The sequence below is a fragment of the Phocoena sinus genome, chromosome 2 (assembly GCF_008692025.1).
Source record: "Phocoena sinus isolate mPhoSin1 chromosome 2, mPhoSin1.pri, whole genome shotgun sequence".
Taxonomy (NCBI): Eukaryota; Metazoa; Chordata; class Mammalia; order Artiodactyla; family Phocoenidae; genus Phocoena; species Phocoena sinus.
The window spans coordinates 176,125,201-176,144,742 of NC_045764.1; the positions used below are offsets into that span (position 1 = coordinate 176,125,201).

At 62.6% G+C, this 19,542-nt stretch overlaps 1 protein-coding gene and 1 long non-coding RNA gene across 9 annotated transcripts; one reads left to right on the plus strand and one right to left on the minus strand.

Moving 5' to 3' along the window:
- Positions 1-315: 315 nt before the first annotated feature.
- On the plus strand, positions 316-17,003 carry EXOC3L4 (exocyst complex component 3 like 4). Of its 7 annotated transcripts, XM_032622787.1 has the most exons (11): positions 316-8,621; positions 9,493-10,144; positions 11,113-11,224; positions 11,444-11,566; positions 11,934-12,034; positions 12,235-12,315; positions 13,454-13,568; positions 14,084-14,203; positions 14,291-14,443; positions 15,117-15,238; positions 16,510-17,003. In XM_032622787.1, exons 1-11 carry the CDS (start codon positions 8,129-8,131, stop codon positions 16,700-16,702), a joined length of 2,265 nt encoding a protein of 754 aa, XP_032478678.1. In that variant the 5' UTR covers positions 316-8,128; the 3' UTR covers positions 16,703-17,003. The 7 variants fall into 7 exon arrangements, 6 of the variants coding, with proteins under 6 accessions (XP_032478678.1, XP_032478677.1, XP_032478676.1 ...); XM_032622786.1 differs by having other exon boundaries at positions 14,084-14,443; XR_004348461.1 differs by lacking the exons at positions 15,117-15,238; positions 16,510-17,003 and having other exon boundaries at positions 13,968-14,203; positions 14,291-14,318.
- On the minus strand, positions 10,152-14,998 carry LOC116748994. Of its 2 annotated transcripts, none has more exons than XR_004348462.1 (6): positions 14,857-14,998; positions 14,333-14,556; positions 12,281-12,510; positions 11,787-12,099; positions 11,435-11,622; positions 10,152-10,370 (listed from the first exon to the last, which is right to left on the minus strand). It is a non-coding gene; the product is annotated as an uncharacterized LOC116748994 (long non-coding RNA). The 2 variants fall into 2 exon arrangements; XR_004348463.1 differs by having other exon boundaries at positions 14,333-14,544; positions 14,857-14,933.
- Positions 17,004-19,542: the final 2,539 nt, after the last annotated feature.

Genomic DNA, 19,542 nt, shown 5'->3' on the forward strand with positions numbered 1-19,542 from the left:
CAACCTGGCCCCCTGCTCTCAGCCAGGCTGACCCAGGCCTGAGGAAGCTCAGGGCCTGGCAAGGGGGAGCCCTGCATAGATGTTAGCTCAACAAATCCACAGGCCCAGGTGGGTGGTAGCGTGAGGTCTTGGTGAACCTGGAGGAGGTGGGAGACACAGGCCCCTCTGTTCTTTCCTGGAGGCCTTGCTAACCTCCAGGATGAATAAGGCACTTTCTCCTACCCGCCTTCTTTCTAAAAATAGCCCACCCCCCAAAGGCAGGAGAGGTGGGAGGCGAGGTGCAGAAGTTTGCCTGGCAGCCTGCTTTAATTTTAAACCTGTGGCCAGTACACAGGCCCAGGATGGCTCCTCTTAGGAGGGGGTTGGGCTGTCCTTCAAGGTCCCGCCCCTCTTCCTCCACAGACCCTTCCTGTCGGCTCCACAAGGGGGCAGGGGGCAGACACTTCACAGGAAGCCTTGCCAGGACTTGCTGACACATGGGACTGGGTCGAGGGCCTGAGCAAGCAGGAGTCATTTCCGGGTTCCTGGTGTGGAATGCTGGGGAGGGGCGGGACGATGGTGCCATTTACTGAGATTTCATCCTCGCCCCTCCCAGGCAGAGTGTGGCAGCCATTTAAACGCGACTTTCTCAAGGTCCCACAGCTGACAAAGAGCCGGGCTGGGGCAGGATCCCAGGTGCACCCGAGGCCTAAGCCCTAGCGGTACCCACAACGCCACTCGAGCTCACCGCCTAACAGGGCAGCTCTTGGGTGGAGGCGACCCGTAACTGGAGGTCCCGGGTCCCCGTCGTGCTCCGTGAGCTGGGGAATAAGGGGGTGTCAGGCCCGGGGAGGCAGCCCAGTGGGGGCGATCTTCACCCTGTGGGTCTGCTGTCCCGCACAGCGCAGGGCCTCGGCCCTTAAAGACCAGCAGGCTGAGACCACGCACACAGCGACTGACCCGCGAGCTTGCGCGTAACTGTAGGGGGCGGTGCCAGAGATATATGCTCCGCCCCTCCTCCTGCGGCCCCGCCCCCAGCACGCAGGAGCGGGCCAACCTAGACTTTGCAACATCGGCCTCGGAGAGATTGAGGCTCAGAGACAGACACTGACCCCTGCCCAGGCCCACAGCCGGTTAGGGGCAGAGGCTGGAGCCTTGGTGTCCTGTTCCCAGGCCGGTCTCTGCCCTGGACCCGGCGGCAGTGTAAGTGGAATTTGCCACTTTGGGCCTCTACATTCAGCGTGTAGTAGCCTGGCTCCCCAGGAACCCCTAGGACAGGCAAGCATCTGGTGGTGTGGTCCTTCTCCCTCCCTTCCTGCCCTGGGCGCCAGGTCCTCTGCTGAGGTGAGCCCACTGGATCCCAACAACAACCCCATTTTATGGAGGAATAACCTGAGGCTGAATGAGAAATGCCTCTCCCGGGGCTGTGCGGCCCAACATGGGGCAGAGGAGTTGCTCTCTTCTTGGGGTCCCCAGCTGTTGCGCCCCTTCGCAACTGCCCCCTCTGCTCGGCCTTCTCCTGACCCGGGCCAGACCGGCCCTGTGCCCAAGGCTCCTCTGAGACAAGGCTGGGACTTTTCCAAAGGGATTTTACTGAGAAAGTTGGGGGGAAACAGCACGGAAATAGAGTAAAAGAAAGAGCACAGCCTCACGCTGAAAAGAGGCCACAGGTTTGGGCAGGGGTGGGGTGCAGCTGGGGGTTGGGAAGAGGTCAGGGGGCAACCCCCTAGGCCTGGGCACCACCAACTTTTTAGGGACCTGTCTTTTGAGTGGAGGTGACCTACATTGGGAGGTCCCAGCACTCAGATGTGCCCCGTGACCTGGAGAACAGGAGGGGTGGACCAAGGAGCCCCCAGTGTCCACCAGGGCCCTGCTCCATGGGAAGACCCAGTCCTCAGAGGCAGAGATCTAGGCTGGAAGCCTCGCCTCTTTCTTGCCAAATGTGTGGCCGTGAGCAGGTTCCGATGCCTTTCTGAGTTGGTGTCCTAGTGCAATATGGGTGGGGAGCAGCTACCCCACGGGGTCCCAGGACTTGCACCGAAGAGCCCTGGGTGATCACCTCGAGGGCCCCCCACACACCACTTCGGTCTCCTGAGTTGTGCTTGCCCTTCTCATCTCTTAGTCTCTGACTGTTGGAGACACATGGGACAGGAGGCCATTGGGCAGGCTGGCCTGAGCTGGGGTGGGGGGGAAGGCCCACCCAACCAGCGGGGTGCCTCATAGGCTTGAGCTGGGACTCTTATGGCCCCACTTCACAGAGAGGAACCCAGGGCTCTGGGAGCTAATGACTCAAGAGAAAACTAGAGGGCTTCTGGAGGAGGTGCTGGTATCTCCAGGTACAGCTTGGTCCATGTGCAGATGTCAGCAAGGTACTGCAGCATCTCAGGTGCCTTCCAATCTGTTACGGGCTGGATTTTGTCCTCAAAAAATTCTTATGTTAAAGTCTTACCTCCCAGTACCTCAGAATGTGACTGTATTTGGAGGTGGGTCTTTGTAAAGAGTGACTAAGTTAAAATGAGCCCATTTTGGTGGGTCCTAATCCAACATGGCCTTATAAGAAGGGGAGATGAGGACACAGACCCACAGAGGGATGACACAGGGAGAAGACGGCCGTCCACAAGCCACAGAGAGATGCCTCAGGAGAAATCAGCCCTGTCAACACCTTGATCTGGGACCTTGCAGCCTCCAGAACTGTGAGAAAATAAATGTCTGCTGTTTAAGCCCCCCAGCGCCCTGGGACAGCTCAGGGGCTTGTGTCTGCTCTCTTCAGAACGCTGCCCAGAGCACCTCCCCTGCTCTGCCCCAGGCCCCTGTGGCTCCAGCCCGAGTGAACAGGCCTGGATCTGTCCTCCCTGGATTTTCCCTAAGTTTTTTCCCCTGGACGCCAGCAGCGGAATCCCCCCAGGAGGGTGTCGGGCCAGCGTCTCCTCAGTGACCCTCCCCACAAAATGTCTTTAGCTGGAGCCACCTTGGAGGAGTGGGACCTGTGCTCCTGGCCACTCAGGCTCAGGCCCACCTCCTTACCTTCCCTCACGGGCGGACCCCTGCTATCCCTCCTGTCCCTGAGCGTAATCCTATCTGTCCTCGAGGGCCCCTCTCCTTCTTCCAGCTCCTGGCAGGTGGCCTACAATGTTCCCTTTGCTGTCGCTGTCTCCCCCCATTTCTGCCCTCGGGGCTCTCAGCGCCAGGCAGGGCACAGGGCTGGCGCTGGCGACTCTGCCCTGGAGGGAGGGGTCCTTCTGGGCTTGGCCGCTGTGGGCTGGGTGCCCCCTTCCAGCCAGCTGGTGCCTGCTGCCTCTGGCCTCAGTCTGACCAGCCCTCCGCAGCCGTGTCCACCCCCTCCACGGCCTCCAGAGTGCTGCTTCCTCGTCCCTCCCCTCCACGGCCCCTGGCCTGCGTTGCCAGGAGTCAAAGGTTGGAGTGATTGCCTCTGGAGTGGGAAGGGGGCGGGAGCATTTCTACAAGTGAAAGCATGGGGCTGTGGTGGAGGGTGGGGCTGGGGGGGGTGCTGGGGGCCGTGGCCAGCTTGGCGGTAGCTGGGGAGTCCCAGCTGTTGGTCACTCGCTCTGGCTGCTCCAGAGGCCCCAGCGCCTAGGCCCCGCTCTGAGGCCCCAGCTCGGCCGGCTTCTCCTGGCAGCCCTGCTCTGTTTGGGGCCCAGTGTCTACTCACCCGGCAGGTATGTCTGTGCAGGTGGGGCAGGTGGGCCACCGGGGTGCTGTGGGGGGTAGGCGGGGACTCAAGGGGCTGAGGACAATTCTGGTTCTGCTAGTGGCCTTCCAGGCTGAGCACCCCGGCTCGGAGCCCAGGCCAGAATGCCAGCTCAAATCACAGCGATACACATGTGCACACATGCATACACAACACACAGAGATAGAAAGCATACAGACGTGAACATGCAGACCTACATGGACTCACGAACAGAGCCACTCACAGACACTCTGAGGCACACACGTACCGGGAGACACACTCAGGTTAACACACAGTTGTGCAAAACCCATATGCACAAAGTAGTGGCACACCTATGGGCTGATACGCCTACATGAAGTTGCTTATCTCTTTTCCTTGGGCACCTGCCATGTACCAGCCCTGGCTGGAGGCTGGGTCAGGCCCACTCTCTGCCCTGGGGGGGTTCCTGGTCAAGAGGCAGATGCCCCAAACCCTGTAATTGTCCCCCGATCATGGGAGAAGTTGTGCCCAGGGCAGGAACCAGGCCCAGAGCAGGAGGCGCTGACCATGATCTGGGGCTCAGCTGGTTGGAGAAGGCTTCTTGGGGGAGGAGCCACATGTGCTGAGCCTTGAAGGAGTCAGCAGCTGCAGAAGGTGGGGGTGAGGTCACTGTTGGCAGAGGGAACAGTCTGTACAAAGGTGTGGAGGAGAGGTGAGTGCATCCAAGTGGTCAGAGTGGGTGAGGGATTGAGTAGATGAAACTGGAGGGGCCAGTTAGGAAGGGTCTTGAATGCCCAGCTAAGGAGTCTGTGCTTCTCCCGAGGGTGATGGCAGCCCAGGGTGGGGAGAGGGGTTATGTTTTGTTGCTATTAAAAAGGGAAGCCTTTTAAGTGCCTTTTAAAAATAGGCTTTTCTGGAGTATAGAAAAGCTATTTCTAAGCAGATGATCATATCACCTACAAATAATGACATTTTTTATCAGGTCCTTCCCAACATTTATACTTCTTATTCATTTTTCTTGCCTTATTGCCTTTGCTAGTTCTTCTAGGCAAATGTTGAATAGTGTGAGAACACACGCTTGTCTTCTTCCATATTTCAGGAGAAGAACCTTACCTTGCAAGGAAGGGTTTTAAGGGAGGTTTATGTTTTGGCAAGACCCCCCCCCCATTGCTCTGACGAGATGGGTTTCAAGGGGTCTAGGAAGGGGTACAGTTAGGACCTGTGATCAGGTGATGGGGGTTGGCAGGTGGGAGGTATGAGGGAGACACAGTCCTCTGCCCGAGGTGGCTACTTTGGAGCTTTGAAGGATGGGTTGACAGTCCAGGCCCAGGGTAGGCGGAGAGGCTGGGAGTGGGAAGGGCACCACGGGATACCTGGGAGGAGATGCTATAGGAGGGAAGGCCTAGGAAAAGGGGGTGGAAGCTGGGGCTGGGGTTAGCTAGTGGTGGGGGAAGCCCAAACTTGACTTCTTGGTCACAGATAGGGTGGCCCCAGATGGGAGCTTCCAGTGACCATGTCTTCTGGGTGGCATTCCTGCCCCTGCCACTGGCCCTGCAGTGTGGGTGCCTTGGCCTGACCTAGAGAACATGGGGCCCAGGGCTCAGGCTAGGTCTGGGCCTCCTGGGCCTTGAAGCTCATCCAGCACCACGTCCCAGGCACAAGGGCCAGGGCCTCTGAACACTCAGGGCAATGGGACAGAGAGAAAGAAAGCCAGAGAGAGGCCCCATGGGTGAGGAGGCAGGCACGGGGCAGGGGCCAAGGTAGGGTCGGCAAGGAGTCTGCAGCCCAGAAGACACCAGCGTGACGCCTGGCCAGGCCAGCCAGGCAGGGGGTGACCCTTACATTGATGGTTCACTCCTCCGCCAGGCTGGCTCTGGGGTGACGGGGAGGGGGTAGAAGAACAGAGGTCCCCAGGCCAGTGAGGAGGCCCCATCACCACAGGGACAGTCCGAGGGCCTGACGAGCAGACAAGTGGTACAGCACAGCCCAAGGACTCCTTGGAGGTGGAGGCACCTGCACCCGAGGTTCTGAAGACCAGGTCAGATTCGGGGAGTAGCGGGGGAGGCTGGGAGGAGGAGCAGCCTAAGTAGAAGGCGGGAGGCTGGACAGGCACGAGGCGGCTGGTGGGGCTGGATGGGTGCAGGTCAAGGAGGCCCAGAAATGAGGCTGCAGAAAGCTCGGTCCGGGACAGGGGGCTTCGAATGCCAGGCTGTGGGGCTCAGGCTTGGCCTGAAGGCTGCGGAGAGCCATGAAAGGGTTTAAAGTAGGAGAGTGACCGGGTTGACTTGTGCCTTGTGAAGGTCAAGAATGACTTGGGAAGCTGCAGAAGTGGGATACAGAGGGACCAGCTAGGGGCCTCGATGGGCCTTCAGTGCAGCTCTGATTTGGGACGAGGGTGGTTGAGCAGGGTAGGTGGGCTCCAAGTCTCTGCCTCTGTGACCTCCCATGAGACCCAGCCACCAGCTGCCCCTCCTCCCCCAGAATTTGCCTCTAGGCTTCCTGGGAGAGCTTCAAGTCCGACCCCGCTCCGGGCATCTGGAGCTGACCCCACCTTCCGAACCTCTGCCAGGAGAAAGGGTTCCTCGGGCAGCAGGGCTTGCTGATGCCAGGAGACACAGGAGTCCAGCCTCTGCTCCCAGGTTCCTAGACAGACCTGGGCTGGCCCAGGCTCCCCACCCGGGAGCTGTGTGGCTTAAGGCAAGACCCTGTCCCTGTCTGAGCCTGTTTCCTCATGTATGAAATGCAGTGAACGACACCCTGCCACTTTGTTGTCATGGGGATCTGACGTGTGTCGGGCATTGGGCTGAGCACGCAATGGGTGCTTACTAAGTGTGAGCTCTTCCCAGCCAAGGTAGGCCAGCTTGTCCTTCCCCCACACTCCCTGGAGACAGAGCCCGGAGCACGGCAGGCTGAGCACAGCTGGAATGGCTTTCTTCATCACCACACCTGCCCCTGCTGGGCACTGGGGGACACCGGGGGTGGGTTGGGGGGGCAGTGGGTGCAGGGGATGGCCGGCTCCTGTGACAATGCTCCCTGCCGTTGGGCTGGTCTGCGGGCAGGGTCCCCGAGTCCTGGCACCAGGGGAGGACAACGACCTGTGGCCGGGGTGGGGCTGATAAGGCCCCCATCAATCACCTGAGCCTGCCCCTCCCTCAGTTGGGCCTCCTTCCAGCAGCTCAGTGGCCTCTGGGAGAGGAAGGTAGGCCTCAGCAGACCCCCTGCATGTCTGACCCCCGCACAGACATCTCACTGGAGGGCATGAGGGGGTGGATAGGGGTCTGGGTCCTGCCCATCCTGGTGTCAAACTGAGGCCTGGGGAGAGGCCGTTCCTGCCCACTATCACCCAAGAGTCAGGTGCTGGCTCCAGCCTGGCCTTTGTCCCCATGGTGGGGGGTGACCTGGGGATGGGGGGGTCTCAGCCTCTGGTTGGTCAGTGACTTCAGCAGGTCCTGCCCTTCTTTGGGCCCCAGTTTCTTCAAGGCCAAAGTGAGACCTTGCCGGCCCCCCACCATCTCCAACCCCTCTTAACACAATGGGGTGGGTGGGAGGTTCCAGCAAGCCAAGAAGTTTCTCTCCTTTCTCCCACCCCTAGCTTAACCTAAAGGCAGAAAGTCAAACACAGCCAGGCTGGGCGGAAAGGGGGTGGGGTGTGGGCAGAGCCTGGGGGAGCCTGGGTGGTGAGGGCCCCGCTCAGGGTGGGTCAGGGGCAGCCCTTGTTCTGCACCCCCATGCCCTGGGGACCCCCTCCCCACCCTCTGTCGGGGAGGGGCCAGAGCATACCTCTCTGGGTGGTGGGGAGGAGATGCAATGGGTGAGAAACAGCTTGGGAACCTCCCGCCCCTGGTTAAATATAGAAGCATGGCCCCTCCCACAGCCTTCCCTGCAGGCTGCAAGGCCCGATAAGCCCCCGGTGGCCTAGGCCAGCCCCCTCCGGCCTGACCCCACCTCCCTCCAGTTCTTAGACACCCAGGGAAAAGGCATGGCCTCCCACGGGGGTCCCTGAGCTCCGCTTTGAGCAGAAGCAGTTAGGCCTGATGGCTGAATGGGGGTGAGCTGAAGGATGGGGTGGGGGCCAGTGAGTGGCTTGTGGAGGGGGTGGGCATTTTAGCCTCAGGACCTAAGGTCCAGGAAGTCCTGGACGTGGTTTCTGGGCCCAGCCCCAGGGACTGTGGGCTGCGGGTCGGGCTGTGCCCCAGAACCCACGCGTTCAGTTCCCTCTCCAGCTCCGATGGGAGGGTCTGGCCTGGCAAAGCCGGTGAGGTGGGTACCTGGAGGAGACCTTCTTGGAAGATGGTGTCAGGGAAGGTTTCCTGATGGAAGCAGCTGTCTGTGTCTGCAGAAGTAGCTGCATCCTGGCACAAAGATGGCTCTGGCCATGGGAGCTGCCTGGTGACATTTCCTTTTTGACAGCCCTGGGGTCACCTCCTGGGGAAAGCTTCCCTGACTAAGCTACTGGGCCCCAGCACATCCCACAGGGCTCTCATGGGTTTCTGTGTCTGCTCCTGGGGGCTAGGCACCCCCCAGGGCTTCCTGAGCCTCCTTTTCGCCCCCAGCTCTGCTGCCGCCAAGATGCCGTCGCCTCAGTCAGTGGCCTCTGGGCCGGAGCTGCACAGCCCCAGGGAGCCTGTGGTACCCCAGATCCCAGCTCAGGGCACTCGGAAGGCAAACAGCGAGGATGCGTCCAGCGCCCATCGTGAGGGCTTGAGGCCTGGCCTGGGCACCCTTCTGCGGGCCTTCTCAAAGGCAAGCCAGCGGGCTTCAGGCTGCACACCCCAGGAGGACCCAGGCCTGCTCAGGCGCAGCTCCCGCCTCTTGTTCCGGTCTTTACGGCGTGCTCGGGACGAGGGCCCGGCTGCTGACCAGACCCAGGCTACCACTGGGCCAGGGGTGGCCCATGGCCGGGAGGCGTCCTCAAGGGCCATGGACGGTGTCAGCCCGCAGTCATCCACTGGGGCGGGGCCTGCGGAACTAGAAGGTGAGGGATCCCTCACTGCTAAGCAGGGGAGGAAACCGAGGCCAGAGAGGAGGGCAGTGGGGCCTAGGCTTCCTGACAGGCTCTCCTCCCCAGCTACCCCAAACCCCTGCCCCTGTACAATCTCACGTTAAATTCTTCCAACATTCCAACAAGGGCAGCTGAGAAAAGTGAGGCTCAGAGAGGTTAAGTGACTTGCCTCAAGTCTCACAGCTGGGAAGTGGAAAAATGGGATGTGAACCCAGATCTGCAGGACCCTAGGACTCCACAGGCTTCCACAGCCTGGCTCCTGGCCAAACCAGAGTGTTGGAGAAGGCACTGGCCCTCTCAGATCACAGCGTCACAGAGGGTGCCTGTGAGCCATGGGGCAGAGGAGAGGTCAGAGGGCTGCCCAGGAGAGGACACATTGGAGTAGGGCCCTGAAGGGGGAATGTAGGTGAAGGCAGAGCGCTCCTAGGGGCTGGAAGTTGGCCCAGAGCAGGGAACAGCAAGAAGTGCTGAAGCTGGACACAGCGGCAGGAGCCTGGGCATGCCCACCCTGAGCTCTGACCCCATTGGACCTGCAGTCAGGATCGTACTTGAAGCCACCAGGTCCAGTTCTGTAGAGCTGGGAGTGGGAATGGGAGTGGGGCAGGGGGAAGGCAGGGGCTGATCCCAATTGCTGTTCTGAGCCAGGCTTGGCACCTGGGGTTCTCTGCCTCTTCAAAGGTGATTCCAAAGGACACAGGGCACCTGGGGCTGTCGCTCCTGGAGCAGGCCTTCAGATGCAGCTCTGGGGCCCGGCAGCCCGGCTCCGGATGTGTGGGATCGGGGCCGACAGGCCTAGCTGAGGCGTCCCCCTCATTGCCCCTCTTCTCACCTGACCTCGCGAAAGACAAATCTGTGGCTGACCTCATCACGGAGCGGAAACTGCTGGCGGCCTTCGAGCAGCTGCGGCACCTCGAGACTCGGCTAGTGGCCGAGAAAGCCTCGCGCACCTTCGAGCAGGACCCCACGGGCTTTGCGCGGCGCGCCATGGACCTGTGCCTGCACTACGACGGGCTGGCTGCGGAGATCGGCGCCATCGTGCTCGAGACCCTGGGCCCGGACGGCGTGGACGCGGCCGTGCTCGCGGAGCTGGCCCACGTGGTGCGCGCGGAAGAGGAGGCCCACCCAGAGCCCCCTGCAGACGGCGACTTTCTGTGCACGCCGCGCCACTGGCGCCAGCACTGGGAGGACGCAGTGCGCCGGAGTGCGCGTGAGCGCGTGCAGCAGGTGAGCACGGGGGAGGCCCCGGGGACAGCCGAGGGTGCCTCCGGCTTGGCCCAGCTTCTGGCCGAGCTCGGCCGCTTGGTTCGCCACGACCTGCAGAAGGTGCAGCTGGAGGTGCACCCGGCTTACGCGGCCGCCGGCTATCCCGCGTGGGAGGCCTACCTGCGCGCCTTCCACGGCGCAGTGGCCCAGCGCCTCCAGGAGCTGGCACACGACGCCCATGGCTGCGAGCAGCTCTACGTCCTGCTGGACTGGGCCTCCAATGTCTACAGCAGGTGAGGCTCCAGCCAGGACGCCATGAGGGGCAAGGAGGGGCTGGAACTGCCCACACGAGAGGCCTTCAGGAACCTGCTCTAAAGAGCACAGGGCACCTTTCTTCCCCTTTTCCTCCCCGGAGAGTGCTGGCGATATCCGGGAGGCTTCGACATTCTCTCCTCTCCGTTCTAGACCATGGTGCTCTCCCGAGAGGGGAGGGGGCCATCCAGCCGCCGGTTCCTGAAGCTGGAAAGCATCCGGGTGGGGGGCGGGGGTTGCTTATGAGGCAGGGAGCCCAGTTAGGCACAAGCTAGTCCACAGGGTGCCTCTGAGTGAATTAGCAACGGGCACCCCTCCAGGCAGGACACAACCGTGGGCTCACAGCACTTGGCGTGAGTTGGCTTTCAGCCCCACTCTCGCTTTGGATGGACACCTGGGTTCAGGGCTCTGCAGAACGTCGTGGGGTGGGTCACCTCCCGCTGAGCGCTCCCCAGCCCCACGGGCAGACAGGCAAGCCGGAGGAGGGCGCCGAAGTTCTGGGCTCCTTAATAGGCCCTGTGGCCTCAGACAAGTACCCGCCCCTGTCTGGGCCTCCCTACTGTGGACAGGATAGTGGCTGGTCCCTGAGCTGCATGGTCCTGGGGGCGTTTAGAGTTCAGTCTTGGGTGTACCCTGACCGTGAGGGTAGTGGTCACACCCGAGGCAACCTGGTCAAGGTCCACCTGGACGGCCCTCTTTACGCAGTCTGTGCAAGCACAGCTGAACGCTGAGGGTAACAGGAAGTCCTGCAGTCAGAAGCCGCGGGGAGGGGTGTCTGGCATGGAAACCTGGAGGGCGTGGTGGGGGGCTGAGGATGTGAACAGCCCAGATTCAGGGCCCTCACGGTGATGGCGTTAGGCTTTGAGCCTATCCAGAGGGGAGGAGGGGCAGCCACTGCCCCATCAGAGTTCTGCTCAGAACTTCAGGCTCCATCCACCCTGCCTTCCAGTCCTGATTTCCTGGGCTCCCAGGACCTGGCTCTGCCCTCGGAGCCGCTGCCCCCACTCCTGGCACCCGATGTGTGGGCCCGACTCGAGAGCGACTACACCAGCTTCCTGGAGGTAAGGGCCACGAGGGGCCAGGCCGGAGGGGGCAGGGTCTAGGTTGAGTGTGGCCGCCACCGCCCCACTGCAGGGAGGCTCCGTGCCCTCAGGCGTGGGCCTGTGCACCAGCAGGGTGGCCCCTGTCTCCAAGGGTGCGTGACGGGGCTCTGGGCTCGGGAGGTAGGGGACCTCCTTCCTGGGAGGGTCTCACCGCGACCCCTTCCTTACCCCGCACAGACCAAGATCGCGAGCTGCTTCGATGGCATCCTGCAGGTAGAACAGAGTCGCTGGGTGGCTGCCGAGGCCCCCGACGTGCTGCAGGGCCACTACCATACGCCGCTGTCCATCGACGTACACATGGTGTGCCCAGAAGGAGGGACATGTGTTTGGGCCTCAGGCGGTAGAGACACCCAGAGCTGTAAAATACAGTCATAACCGCCTCCCCGTTAGACGGGAGCTTGAGGCCCCATATGGGGCTGGATCAGAGGCCCTCGGGTTGCCTGGCCTAGCTGGGAGTGCCAGGCCACAGCTCCCAGCTTAGCAGGCGGCCCTGTGGGTGGGGGGAGTTGGGAGGGCTGACCTCGAGGCTGGGGCCGCTGGAAGTTGCAGGCGAGACGTCGAGGAAGGGCAGGGAAGGCTGGAGACATCACGGGGCCGCGAGGTGGGGGGCTGGGGGCGTCGGGACTGAGGGTTCAGACGCGCCTTCAGCGCGTGGCATTGCTCTCAGCTCGTGGCAGAGCACGTGAAGGCAGCCGGCGCCATCTCCGCGGAGCTGGAGGCCACCACCTTGCAGATCTGCACGCGGGCCCTTGGCCTCTTCCTGCCCAGGTAGGGGCCCACCTTGGGCCGGGGTGTGGTGGGTGGAGTGGCCAGGGTGTGGATGGTGGTCGTCCCTGGGGAGGGCCCATCCCGTTGGCTCAGTGTCCGAGATCCGCGGACAAGCCTCATCGTAAGGCCGGAGGGAGGGCGGACGCGAGGTCATAGAAGCCAGAAAGAGTTTCCAAGACCTCTGCGTACCTCTCCGCCAGGTTTGAAAAGGCTTTCCTGGAGTCGGGGGCGGTGAGCGAGCCTAACCTGTGCGCCAACATCAATGCCTGCGAGGAGTTCAGGTGGGTTTATCTCGCTCCTCCGCAGGGGCGGTGCCGAGCACGGCCGGCAGGGGGCGCGCAAACTGAGGGAACCGGGACCGGGAAGGCTACCGCGGCGGCCTCAGGCGGCCTTCCCAGGAGGCCTCCAGGGATAGCTCGCCTCTCCGCCTCCGTCTCCGCTGTGGGGTCCTGTCTCGGCCCCGCAGAGCTGAGGCCCTGGAAGGGATGCGGGGAGTTTCAAGGCCGAGCAGAGGCCAAGAAGCCCTCCCTGACACTCCGCCCCCCCCCCCCCCCCGGGCTTTGCTCGTGCTGGGGCCTGGGTTTATCTACCCCCAGAAAGCAGAGGCCCCCCCGTGGGCTGGCACTGGCTGTCCCCCTTCTGTGCCAAGCGTTAGTGTCCCCCCACTTAAGAGGCATCAGCTGCTGCAGCGCGAGGGTGGGGTCCCCATGTACAGATGGGAATGTGGAGGCCCAGAAAGGAAGTGCCACTCGTCCACAGTCACACAGACAGTACATGCTGGATCTGGGACGTGAACAAGGTCTGTGTGAACCCAAAGCCTGACCACGCTGAGGCACTGCTTCTATAACACTCTCTTGTCCCTAATCTGTGCCAGACTGGCCCTGGGCACGGCGAACCCTGGGGTTCAGCCCCAGGGAACATTCTCTGTTCCTTGGTAGGCAGCCTCTGGCCAAGCCCCTGATGGAAATTTAGCCTGCCTTTCTGTGTCCCCGGGCTGGGGACCGGGCAGAGCCTGGCCCTCGGTTTACTCAACAGTGAAATGGGGACATTACAATATTTGGAGAGGCAGTTATGAGGCTCAAAGGAGGGGCCCCTGTGTCAGGAATGGCTGCGTTGCACTGTTCTATCACCAAGAGGGGTGCAGGTCCGGCTCAGTGCTGCCAAGGGGAGCTCTGCCATGCAGTGGGACCTCCACCACTCCACTGCCCTGCCCCTCTATGACCTGGGGCATAGTGCCGTCCCCTCACTTGACTCTGCTCCCAGGGCTACTACACTGTGCAGCCCCAGGGGTCTGCCCTTCACATTATAGTCTAAGTGAATGGCGTTGGTGTGGCACCAGTCTTCATGGCTGTATGCCAGGCCTTGACCCCAGCCTGTTCCCCCTTGCTCACTTTGTCCCCTATCCTGGCCCCTCCCCAGAACTCATCTTCTGGCCAGGTTCCCAGGAAGCCTTGAAGAGCTGGAGAAGCCCCTGGTGGCTGCCACCTGCGCCTTTCAGAAGCGGCTGCTCCAGGACTTGCAGGGTGATGTGCAGGTGAGGGGAATGGGCCCTTCTCTCCCCACTTTCCATGCCCAGCAGGTGCTCCCTGTGTCCTGGAGCCTGGAAGCCCAAGTCACGGCATTCATTTACCGTGGGGGCAGTGCTGGGGTGGTGTGTCGGGGGGCTGGCGGGGGACCCAGACAAGTTCCCAGTCTCAGAGTGGGTGTGTCCAAGGAACTCCTCCTCCTCCGGCCCCTCAAGCCGCCCCAGGACTCCCCAAGCAAGGCCTGGCTAGAGGCTCAAACTCAAACTCTGCCTACTGGGGCTCCAGGCTTGGAGGAGGCAGTCCCTGGGAAAGGCCTAGTGACATAATTTGTGGCAGGAGAGGGGATGTCACCAAGGTACCGTAGAGAGGGGGTCAGATAGCTCCCCAGAATTTCTTCCTGTTGACAGATTGTCCCTTGGCCTGAAACACCCCTGTCAGGAGCCATGCACGGGGCTCCCAGGGGAGGGTCTAGTGCGTGGGGAGGACACCTGGCTAGAAGACTCCTGACCCCCTCTGCCCCCAGCCGCTCTTCAAGGTCCTGTGCACCAAGGCCTGGCTGACACAGGACGTGCTGCAGCCCCTCCTGGACAAGGTGGTGGCATTCGCCGGCCACCTCGAGCGTGTGGTCCCGCCCCGGGCGCAGGTATGGGGGGGGTGCCGAGCTGTGGTGGGGGCATGCCCAGGGCCCCTACTGTTGACTCTGACCCAGACTCCCGCTTTGGCCGCCCAGGAGACTCTGCAGGAGGTACACCGGTACGTCGTCCGCGAGTACCTGGCGCAGGCGCTGAGGCCCCACGAGCGGTTCCGGGGTGTGGAGCGCGTGAGTGGCTCCCAGAAGATGGGCCTGGACGCCCAGGCCATTGGCAGCACCTTCCAGGGCCTGGTAGGAGCGTTGTCTGGCTGCCCGACGTGCCGGCCTCCTCGGGGGGGCCTCCAGCGTGGGGACCCTCCACTAGCACCCCCCATTCTCATTTCCGCTCGCCCCTGTAAGAGCCCCTGCGGGGCAGGCTTTGTCGGAAGTGATTCTGCGCACTCTCCCCCAGCCGAGCGGGGCTGGTGGGGACGACACTTTGCATACGTTTGCATTCATTTGCATGTAGTTTGTGGGGTGTGTGGGAAAGGGATGAGGGTCGCAGCCCCGTCTGATGGGTGGGAACTATGGAAGACCTCTCCTGAGCCCCTGACCCTGAGCAGTTCGAGAGTCTGCTCCCTACACATACACCTCTTATCTGGGCTGCTGGTCCCCCACCCGCTGTACGACTCCAGGCAGGACTTGCCCGCGGGGCCTCGGTTTACCCATCTGAGCAGATTCTGGAAGACACCTCCGTGCTCTGTCGTGGGGGAGGGAAGATGACTCTTGAGCTGCGACTAAGTCCACGGTGCCGAGGCCCGCGTCCCCTTCCGCGATGCAGGAGGCAACCCAGTGGGACCGCGGTGGTGGCTTCAGGAGGGCTCTACGGGGCTCTAATGGATGGGCTGCAGGCAGGCGCGGCAAGGGGGTTCCGGGGGGGGGGGGGCCAGTGGCCCACCCCGCACGCGTCTCCCTGTGTCCGTAGGGCTCTGAGGCCACTTGGTTGGGCCGAGCTATCCCGTGCGTGGCGGACATACTGGGCGAGACTTACAAAGACGACATCCGGCGGCACCTAGAGACACTCATCCGGAGCTACCCCGACATCAGGTCCGTTCCCCACTAGATTTGGCGGGCCCCGCGGGGCCCTGGGGTCAGGGGACTCGTGCCTGCAGAAGTGTCCCTGCGGCTGCAGGTGTGCGGGCGACGAGCCTGAGGGCGGCGCGAGCTGGTTCGGGGGAGGGGGGAGGGGGGAGGGGAGGGGGCGGGGCTCGGACGAGCGCCGGCCTGAGTGCGCAGGTGCAGGTGCAGCAGCTAAGGGCCCCCGGCCTTCAGGCTGTGGCGGGGCCTCGTGGGATCGGGGCTGCCCTTCCCTCGTGGTCTATTCTCACCATCCACATTCAGTCCTGTGGTGAGATGGGGAGACACGTCCCCACCCCTGGAGTCTGAAGGGAGTGGAAGACCCTCCTCCCGTGTCTGATGGTGGGGACACGTCCCTCCCCCGGGAGGCTGAGGGGAGGCCGCGGCCCCCACCCCTGGGAGAAGGCTCTTTCCGGAAGCCCCAGACCTGGCCAGGAGAAAGGAGGCTTTGATCCCGGGTGTGTGATGGGACGGGGCGGGGGGTGGGGTGGGGGTGGTGGTGGTGGTGGTGAGTCATGGTACCCATGGAAATCCCAGCCCGAATTTCTCCATGGCCTTGGAGATTCCAGGGTGGGGAGACTGCAGAAAACCCCCGGCCTAGCTCCTTCCTGGACCCACCGCCTTGCCCTGCACCCCGACCCCCCGGGGAGAATTCCAGGCCCCCAGTCCTCAGTGACCACCCCTCCCCTCCAAGCGCCCGAGGTTTCCCTTCTGGCCTGTCCCTGTTTTCCTGCCCTGGGCTGGCCTGCCCTCCCTAGCTTGTGGGGCGGTGCTTCGAGCTTCTTGGGGTGCTCGGGAGGGGAGGGGGAGCTCCTGACGCCACTGGGCGCAGGCCTCCCACCCTCATGCTGCCTCTCTGCGTGCTGCCTGGCTGTGGCTCCCTGCACAGGGCTGGAAGCAGGAGGCCCTGACTCCTTTCTGAGGCCAGCGGCTCCCCCGGCCCCGCCCCCGTGTGGCCGCATTGCTGCATCCTTCAATCCACTAGGTTTCTTGAACCTGTTGCGTAGGCCACAGAGGCCTGCCCTCCTGGCTCCACGTGGCTTCGCACCCTTCAAGGCCCAGCCACCGCTTCCAGGAGCACGGCTCCTCCAGGCTCATTCTCAGTCTCTCTGAGACCAGGCTCCAGGAATGCGGGGTGCACTCATACTTCCAGCCCAAGCCCCCAGGGTGCTCCTCACCTCGGGGTCTGGGGTGTCGTTGAAGCTGCTGGGTCTGCAGTGAGGGTCCGCGTGTCTCTGCAGGCGGGACCACGTGCTGGCCATTCTAGCGCTGCGCCGACTGGGCCACCGTCGGAACCAGCACCTCCTGACGCACGCCCAGGACCTGCTGAGGGCCGCGGCCAAGGCAGAGGGCCCCGGCGCTGCTGGGGGTCACGTGCTCTTCGAGGAGATCGAGGTGCCCACCTCCATGGATGTGCTCATCACCTGCATCTAGTGTTCCTGGGCCTGAGAGGGGCCGACCCCAGGTGGAGGGCTGGCCACCTTCCCCCAGGCACTGAGCCCCAAGTCAGGAGCCCGTGGTCCTGGAATTCCCATCCTCAGCCACGCATGGCTGGTGACCAGAATGAACAGCCATGAGAGGCATCTCAGGCATTTGCGGGGGAGGGTTCGGGCGTGTCAGAAGTTCCCATCGGTACTGCCCACCCAGGAAGGCCTCCCTGCCTAACTGTCCAGCGCCACCCCAGTCTGAAAGTGAAGAACAGAGTATTTATTTTTAAAATAAACATGAATGAAAATGGTGTCTCCCTAAGGAGGGGCAGGCCAAGTTGACTTCAGGCAGGAGGTCTGGGTTCCCATGCACCCAGGGTCCAGCCGGAAGTTCCGTGGTGACTCCATTTGCTGATGGCTGTTTCCTGCTCACTGTACCAATGGGGAGACTGAGGCAGGCCTAGAACTGGGAAGGCCCACCCCTGTGGCTGCAGAGCAAGCCAGGCTTTGACCCCGGGCCCCCAGTGCCGCGTGCCTAGTGAGCTTTGCCCAGCGGGGTGAGCACTGCTCTGTCCCGTTCTAAGCAGGCCTGGGCCCTGGGAGACAAGAAAAGGCCAAGCCTTGTCCTGCAGCTTGAGGTATTTGGGTTAGTTGTGAGAGGAACTTCCCAGCAGTGAGAGTTGTAGGCTGCGGCAGGGCAGGTGTCAACCTGGAGTGTGTGTATGAGGGGTTGCCCCTGCAGGTCTCGGCTCTGGACGTGGCACTGCAAGGAGATCACCCCGCTGCGCCCCCGCGCACGCCCCTCCTCATTCTCCTCTCACAAAAAGTTGGCACTGAAATTGGGCTCCAGCCTGCAGTTGAGGCTGCTCTGGAACCCATTTGCGTCAGTAAGCTCGGGCTTGCCAGGAAGGCTGAGCTCTGAGATGGGGAGACTGACAGGATGCGGCCGGAGGCAGCGATAGGTGCCTTTCCGCCCAGTCCCTTTTCGGGGTCCCGGGGGGAGCAGGAACAGGTGCCAGCGGCAGCCTGTTCCATGGGGGCACCTGGCCAGGGGTGGGGCAGGCCGGGGGCCGAGGGAGTGTCCAGATCTTCCCAAGTGGGGAATCCAGCGGGGGTGGGGTGAGCAAGGTAGGAAGGAGGAAGCAGAGAGGATGGGGCTCCCAAGCTCCGGGAACAGGTGCGGGGGCGGGGTGTGTGAGTGCTGACGCTGACAAGCGGTCCTTGTGTCAGTGGGGAAACTGAGGCCAGTGGAGGGTGGAGGTTGGCACTGCTTCACAACAGGCCCCAGCACTGGTGGCCTGGGATCCTCACAGCCAGGGAGAGGGGAGGTATCGGAGGGGCACCTCTCTTCCTAGGGAGGGGCAGGTGATTGACAGGTCAGCCTGACCCCACATGTAAAGCCCAGGGGCCGGCAGTGGTCTGGGTGAGAGTCTCAGGCCGGGGGGGTGGGGGGGTGGTGAGGGTATAGGAAGCCTTGATCTGGTTTGGTCCTGGCCAGGTTCTCCCCTGGGAGCCCCTGCCACCCCCTCACACATTTGAGTCCCAGTCCCCAGGCCCCTCAGGGAGGCCCCCTCCTGCAGGCCCTGTTCCTCGCCCTGACCCTGACAGGCCTGACCTTGCCTGAGCCCCTTGGCTGCAGGCTGAGGGTCCTGGGGCTGGGTTTCTAAGCCAGGCTGCAGAGGTGGGAGGGGATTCAGCTCTACCACTTTCCGGCCAGGAGACTGTAGGCAAGTTTCTTCACCTCTCTGTGCCTCAGTTTTTCCAGCTGTGAAACAGGGGTTCCGTCTGTGCCTCCCAGGCCGGGGAGAGTGAAGTTAAGAGCCTGCCGTAAAGCCAGGCGCTGGCCCCACCGTGACCCCATGTTCGCAGGTGTCTGGCCAGGCCACCATCTGCAAGAAAAAGCCGAGAAGAGGCTGGGTGCAGGGGTGGGGGACTCCGTCAGTGAATCCTGAGGTGGATGGTGGCAGTGAGTGGGCAAGGCCCCAGCAGGAGGCTGGGGAGGGGTGTGGGTCTGAGCAGACTCCTCATGTTGCAGTGGGAAGGATTTAGGCTGAGACCCAGGCCCAGAGACAGGAAGTCAGGGCGTTCCCGGCAGGAGCCTCCATGCCCGCTGGGTATGCGTGCCCTGTGGATGTGCCTGTGAGCCCAGCAGAGTCTGGTGGCTGGGGTCAGCTTCCCAAGGCCAAGCTGGGGTGAGCAGGAAGCCAGACGGCAGCTTCTGTGGGGGTGCAGCCAGGGAGGCTGCAGACTGGAGGGAGGGCTGAGGACAGGGGACCCAGGGCTGGCTCAGGTCCAGGGCTCTGGCCATTGGCTGTTCTGCCCCGGGCCTGGGGGCTGTGCTCAGGACCCCCCTGCCCACCAGGTCCCATGAGGCCTTGCGAAGGGCCAGAGTGCTTCCGTGGCCATCCTGTTGTCCAGGCCAAGCATGGGGGGAGGGGGCTGGCTCTCAGAGCTCCTTCCGGACTTGTGAACCATGTTGACTGGCTGATAAGGAAACGTGTGTGCTTGTGTGCATGTGTGTGTGTGTGTGTTCACATGTGTGTGCGTTCCTGGAATGTGCCAGCCCCTGTCAGTGCCTGGGCCTTGCCTGGTGTCTGTGTTCCCCTGTGCAGCAGGACATCCTGTTTGCCCCTAGATCTCGGGTCCTGGGCCCTACCTCTGACCCCTGGTCGCACCTCTGCCTGGCCACTCCCTCTCCCCGCACGGCCCCCTACTCCTCCCGCTTCGGCTCAGCTTGGCTTCCCCCAGTGCCCATGTTTCCTGGGGCTCCTTCATGGACTGAGGGTCACGTCTGGTCTCTGGCCCTGAGCCTGTGGGTCCTTGATGAGGCTGGAGGGCAGTGAAAGG

Bases quoted from the DNA above. Each gene is read 5' to 3' on its own strand.
- EXOC3L4 (XM_032622783.1), top strand. From the start codon at position 8,129: ATGGGTTTCTGTGTCTGCTCCTGGGGGCTAGGCACCCCCCAGGGCTTC. The intron at 10,145-11,112 runs GTGAGGCTCCAG...CCTGCCTTCCAG, and splicing joins GCCTCCAATGTCTACAGCAG to TCCTGATTTCCTGGGCTCCC. The intron at 11,567-11,933 runs GTGTGCCCAGAA...CATTGCTCTCAG, and splicing joins TGTCCATCGACGTACACATG to CTCGTGGCAGAGCACGTGAA.